At 44.9% G+C, this 6,860-nt stretch overlaps 1 protein-coding gene across 2 annotated transcripts; it reads right to left on the bottom strand.

Annotated features, from left to right (window-relative positions):
• Positions 1–1,554: 1,554 nt before the first annotated feature.
• On the bottom strand, positions 1,555–4,277 carry LOC120940001 (E3 SUMO-protein ligase ZBED1-like). Of its 2 annotated transcripts, XM_040352507.1 has the most exons (3): positions 3,163–4,277; positions 2,512–2,721; positions 1,555–2,421 (listed from the first exon to the last, which is right to left on the bottom strand). In XM_040352507.1, the coding sequence occupies exons 1-3, from the start codon at positions 4,230–4,232 to the stop codon at positions 1,965–1,967; spliced, it is 1,737 nt and encodes a 578-aa protein (XP_040208441.1). In that variant the 5' UTR covers positions 4,233–4,277; the 3' UTR covers positions 1,555–1,964. The 2 variants fall into 2 exon arrangements, with proteins under 2 accessions (XP_040208441.1, XP_040208440.1); XM_040352506.1 differs by having other exon boundaries at positions 1,555–2,721.
• Between the last annotated feature and the right edge of the window lie 2,583 nt (positions 4,278–6,860).

Consider the following 6,860-nt stretch of genomic DNA (forward strand, 5'->3'; position numbering starts at 1 on the left):
AGACTGTGGGTATGATGCAGAAGATGGTCAGATGCCATGGGTATGATACAGGAGATGGTCAGAGACTGTGGACAGAATACAAGATATGGTAAGAGACTGCAGACATGTGCAGGAGATGGTCAAAGACTGTGGGCATGATACAGAAATGGTCAGATACTGCAGACATGATATAAAAGATGGTCAGAGACTGTGGACATGATAAAAAAAGATGGTCAGAGACTGTGGACATGATAAAAGAGATGGTTAGAGAATGCGGACATGATAAAAGAGATGGTCAGAGACTGCGTACATGATAAAAGAGATGGTCAGAGAATGCGGACATAATAAAAGAGATAGTCAGACACTGTGGACATGATGAAAAAGATGGTCAGAGACTGCAGACATGATACAGGAGATGGTCAGAGACTTTGAACACATCACAAGTGCTGGTCAGAAACCATGGAAATGCTTCTGGAGACTTTCAGACACAGTGAACATGCTATAGAAGTTGTTGAAGACTGGAGATTTATTACATAAGGATGTTAGAGATCACTGCTATAACAGGGCAATAGGGAAACACAGATTAGTATTTACACGGGTCTCACAGGCCACACAAAAAGTGGCAAATGGCCACAGTTTGGGCACCAGGGATTTAGAGTATCAGCTAATTTGGATAATAACAGCCCTCTCAGATTCTAATATCAGTTCAAAATTGCTACTAGGTCACAGAGGCGTAACCACCTCTGCCACTAAAGAATACAGAAAAAAGTATATTTTGCATGGGCCCCTTTTTAATGAACCCAACTATCCAAATTAGGAAGCAACATAAAAACCTAACATGGCAGGTAAAACATCTTGCAGACCACCTCTGAGAACACTTATGTGATCCTTGCCCTTCTTCAGGATTGCCATATGTCTGTTTAAGGGATTTTTAAATTCCATGCCGTTGGTGCCTGTAGCACATGTGTTGGGGATGAACAAAATGGGCAACTCTTTCATCAGAGGTTAAAAAAGGCCAGATATTAATTGCAATGGAAATTTCTAACATACTTAGTATGTCATGAAGCTCTTGTAACAAGCAGTTTAGGGAAAGTGCATTAGTGGTAAGGAGAAATGGGAGGGATAGAGGGCATGGCATCTTAAGATTAAAGCAACCTTATCATTTACACATAATAAAGAACCCTTATAGACAGCAAGCAAATAAAATATTTAACATTTGCTGCAGATGTATAGGATTCTCAGAAACAAGCTTTTCATTCAACATTGATATTTTCTGTAACAATACAGCTACGTGTACTGTATGACTATTAATGATACGCTTTAATTCAAGCATGACTGTTTTTGCATACCTTGGGGCTACTTTCCTAAAGGAGTACAGACTGTTCACTTATGAAGGTGAATATCCTCTGGCAAATTGAACTTTCTTTTAGATTAGTAAATAAAAAAGGTGAGGCCCAGTTCACTTTGAATACCCAATCATGTGCAAGGGAAACAGAAATGCAATTTGTCTTGCACATGATTTGATGACTGAAGTGAGCATATATATATATATATATATATATATATATTAGTGCTGTCAAGCGATTAAAATTTCTAATCGCGATTAATCGCATTAATGTCATAGTTAACTCACGATTAATCGCATTTAATCAAATTGAAAAGTGAATCGGCTTGCTTTTTGCAAATGTTTATTGAAAACAAAATTGGCATATAATGTAGTGTTCAAAACTAACATTAACACTTGGAGCAAATAAGCTCTCACACAATGTAACACTGTCCATTAATAAAAAAGTGAAAAATACTTTGTCACACAAACAGCCCCTTTCTAAGGGATCAAAACAGGGCGATACAAAATCAAATTACAAAGTGTACATGTAAGGTAAACTAGGACTCAGCCTATAGTGCAATTAAACCATGGCTCATCAACTCAGCCTCTTATTTCAGAAAGTATGAACAGTAACGGTAACCAATAAAATGTAAGCATACTACTTCTTTGCTTTGAGCCAGTTACTCAAACACACAAGCCTGTTGACATTTTCAGACAACAGGGAAGCTCGCTTCTTTTGTACAACATGCCCAGACAGTGAAAACAACCTTTCAGAAGGTACTGATGTGGCTGGTGTTGCTAAGTACTTGCGTGCAAGGCGGGCCATTTCACTGTGTGCCCCTTCATGTGTGGACCACCATTCCTGGGGACAGTCATCCATGCCAGTAAGAGGCTCTGACTTGTAGCGCCTCAGACATTGGTCAATACTGTCCTCCTCTTCATCAGACGAAGACTCGTTTGTAAGCATAAGTGTTGGTTTCTTCGTAGGAGGCTCAGGCGTGACTTTGTTATCCGGCTGTGCAGGCCTCTCCCTTACCATCTCCTGGAGCAAGGCGCGGATCGTACCCCACACCTCAGCCCTGTCAGGTTTGCTCAGACACTTGAGATCCTTAAACCTTGAAATGAAATGAAATGCAACTTTAATACAAGTACAGGTGCGGGTATAACAAAATTGCGACAATACCCCTATCTCATTGCTATCTGACCTTGGGTCAAGTGCTGTCGCAACTCTCAGCCACGTGATGTTGGTCTTCTCCTTGCGACCCTCCATGTCTGCTGCGAAGGTTCCCTTGAACTTGATCGTGTAAGCTGGATCATCCTCAGTAACCTCCATCACTCGTGACAGATGACACAACGCTGGCAGCACCACTGAGCAAGACACAAACTTCTCTCCTCCCAGGAGTTCAGAAACATACCTGCAATAATATAGAGATTCACTTTTGTGGGGAACTAGTTAGGCCTACTGTAATTCTCTCACCCACTCACCACACTCACACACTCTCTAATCTTTCACACATGCATAGCCTACCTGCACGCACATATACCATAGTTGCCAACATTTGTCCTGAGACACTTTGCAGCACAGCTATTAATTAATTACCACACTCACTTCCCCGAAGCTCCACCCACTACGCATAATGTTCGCCAGGCGAAGATTATGCGGAGTGGGTGGAGCTTCGGAGAAGTCAGTGTGGTAATTAATTAATAGCTGTGCTGCAAAGTGTCCCTGGAAATTTTTAAATAATGTTGGCAAGTATGATATACACACACCCAATCATTAATGTTACTGCTCTGACACAGACCTACTTTGATTTAACAAACAGATATACAAACGACACGGATACACAATGAATTACCTGCAGTGCTCCAGCACAGCCTCGAGCTTCTTCAGTTTCTCCAGCTCAGTAACTGTTGGCATGGCGATGTTGGTTGTGTGCAGGGCCAGTGCATCTTTCAGTGGTTCAGCATTCCGCTGAACACGCTTGATCATTTCCAGGGTACTATTCCATCTGGTTGACACTTCCTGTGCGAGTGACTCTTTCTTCTTATTATGTGTGACTTGTTGTTGCTCGAGCTCCGCTTGGTTTGCAGGGCTGTGCTTAAAATGTCCCACGACCTTTCTGCATTTTGCCAATGCGCTGTCAAACGGGCTGTTGGTTAGAGAAACCGTGACGGCTCGGTGCACACTGTGTGCGATGCACGGCACGTGCACAAAGGGGAGCTGCCTGGCCGCTGCAATCATGTTGCGTGCACTATCCGTGGTCAGTGAGACAACTTTTTGTTCAATGTCCCACTCTCTAGCTACTTGCATAAAGTGCTCTGCAACAGCATCAGCGAAGTGCCTCTCTTCTGTCTTTAGAACAGTCAAAGCATGAGCTTGAAGTTTCCACTGTGGATCAAAGTAATGCGCTGTGACCCCGAGGTAGTTGTGATTACTTACGGACGTCCAGTAATCACCAGTGAGCGCGACTGCTTTTGTATTGTCCAACGCCTGCTGTACCTTGGCTTTCTCCGTTTCGTACAATTTCTGTACGTTGCTTGTAATGGTGGCTCTCGAAGGCAATTCGTAGGTCCAGTCGTTTGATGCGATGCGAATGATATCAGCTAGACCCTCGTCCTCCACAACATTAACAGGCCTACATGCAGTAGCCACCCATTTAGCTATGGCTGCAGTAAGTTTGTTCTTAGTTGTGGTATCCATGTGCTTCTGTCTGAAAACATCCATTGTCGCCTGGCTTTGACCAGGGAGCGGAGAATTCCCATCAGCTGTGTGCTTGGCCATCAAGTGGTATTTCAGACTGGACGTGCTGCGATGATAGCTCAGTTCACAACCACAAAACCCACAGATCACTTTGGTCTTGTCAATGGAACCATTTGGCAACTTTTTAAAAGTAAACTTTCCATTCAGAATCTTATTGGAATCCATTTCGGCAACCTCGTGTTTCCGTTTCCGGTCTAGCTAGATGTATGGTGTTGTAGTTCTGAAAAAAACCAATAAAGTTTGTTTGGCCAAAAAGGTTCACCCTTTAAAATTATAAGTTTGATCTATGTTCGTTTTATGAGGTATTGGTCTATATCAGGGGTGGGCAATTATTTTTTCGATGGGGCCACATGAGAAACTAAAAATATTTTGGAGGGCCGGGCCAAAAGGCTAAACTCAATACTGATGCAATTGTATTTCTTTATAAAAAGCAGTAAATATCATTGTTGGAAAACTGGGAGACAGAGGCTGGGGACATGGCACAGGAGGGGGACAGAGGCTGGGGACATGACACAGGAGGGGGACAGAGGCTGGGGACATGACACAGGAGGGGGACAGACGCTGGGGACATGACACAGGAGGGGGACAGACGCTGGGGACATGACACAGGAGGGGGACAGAGGCTGGGGACATGACACAGGAGGGGGACAGAGGCTGGGGACATGACACAGGAGGGGGACAGAGGCTGGGGACATGACACAGGAGGGGGACAGAGGCTGGGGACATGACACAGGAGGGGGACAGAGGCTGGGGACATGACACAGGAGGGGGACAGAGGCTGGGGACATGACACAGGAGGGGGACAGAGGCTGGGGACAGGCAGCCACTGTTTAATCAATAACAATTGATTAAACAGTGGCTGCATGTGATGGCACAGTGGCTGCGTGTGATTGGCACAGTGGCTGCGTGTGATTGGCACAGTGGCTGCGTGTGATTGGCACAGTGGCTGCGTTTGATGGGAACAGTGGCTGCATGTGATTGGCACAGTGGCTGCGTTTGATGGGAACAGTGGCTGCGTGTGATTGGCACAGTGGCTGCGTGTGATTGGCACAGTGGCTGCGTGTGATTGGCACAGTGGCTGCATGTGATTGGCACAGTGGCTGCGTTTGATGGGCACAGTGGCTGCATGTGATTGGCACAGTGGCTGCGTGTGATTGGCACAGTGGCTGCATGTGATTGGCACAGTGGCTGCGTTTGATGGGCACAGTGGCTGCATGTGATTGGCACAGTGGCTGCGTGTGATTGGCACAGTGGCTGCATGTGATTGGCACAGTGGCTGCGTTTGATGGGAACAGTGGCTGCATGTGATTGGCACAGTGGCTGCGTTTGATGGGAACAGTGGCTGCGTGTGATTGGCACAGTGGCTGCGTGTGATTGGCACAGTGGCTGCGTGTGATTGGCACAGTGGCTGCGTTTGATGGGAACAGTGGCTGCATGTGATTGGCACAGTGGCTGCGTTTGATGGGAACAGTGGCTGCGTGTGATTGGCACAGTGGCTGCGTGTGATTGGCACAGTGGCTGCGTGTGATTGGCACAGTGGCTGCATGTGATTGGCACAGTGGCTGCATTTGATGGGCACAGTGGCTGCATGTGATTGGCACAGTGGCTGCGTGTGATTGGCACAGTGGCTGCATGTGATTGGCACAGTGGCTGCGTTTGATGGGCACAGTGGCTGCATGTGATTGGCACAGTGGCTGCGTGTGATTGGCACAGTGGCTGCGTTTGATGGGCACAGTGGCTGCATGTGATTGGCACAGTGGCTGCATGTGATTGGCACAGTGGCTGCGTTTGATGGGAACAGTGGCTGCGTGTGATTGGCACAGTGAGTAAATGAGAATAAGTACAGTAGCTCTGCACCTGGCTAGCCAAAGTGGATTCTTTGTAAGTATTTTTTTTGTGTCAGCACTCAGCACGTACCTCTTAATCTTAATCTCAACAACTTTATCGCACGATTAAGAAGTTTGACAATTAAATCATTATTATTTTATATTGCACAAAGTCGCGCCATCCTACCGACACTGAAAAATAAAAAATAATAAATCTGCGCTATCAGGGCAACAAGCAGCTACATACAATCCAGTGAAAAAAAGGAAAGCAATACAAACAAAACTCAAAAATATGCAGCGCTGAAAAATAAATGGTGAATAGACAATGATGTCTATCTGGAACCCACATAAATAAAAATGTGTAAGTCCATGGATTAATACAATAATCTTAGGATTAAATGATGTGATGAGGACACTATAGACGTGTGTCTAAGTCTCAATGAATACAAAAATATAAGTCTATAGAAGTGAACATAAAGCCGGAAGTTGAGATGGTCAATCAAATGACAGTGACAAGACACCCACGGTGATCCTAAGTGAACTAGAATATTGGTGTAAACGCCCGCCACCAGAAAGGGAGGCTTACCGGATGCGGTCCACCGCATCCGGTAAGCCTCCCTTTCTGGTGGCGGGCGTTTACACCAATATTCTAGTTCACTTAGGATCACCGTGGGTGTCTTGTCACTGTCATTTGATTGACTATCTCAACTTCCGGCTTTATGTTCACTTCTATAGACTTATATTTTTGTATTCATTGAGACTTAGACACACGTCTATAGTGTCCTCATCACATCATTTAATCCTAAAATTATTGTATTAATCCATGGACTTACACATTTTTATTTATGTGGGTTCCAGATAGACATCATTGTCTATTCACCATTTATTTTTCAGCGCTGCATTTTTTTGAGTTTCATCCTACCGACACTGCCTGTTATTTTTTTTTTGTCAGCACTCGGCACGTACC

This window comes from Rana temporaria, chromosome 5, assembly GCF_905171775.1.
Source record: "Rana temporaria chromosome 5, aRanTem1.1, whole genome shotgun sequence".
Classification (NCBI taxonomy): Eukaryota; Metazoa; Chordata; class Amphibia; order Anura; family Ranidae; genus Rana; species Rana temporaria.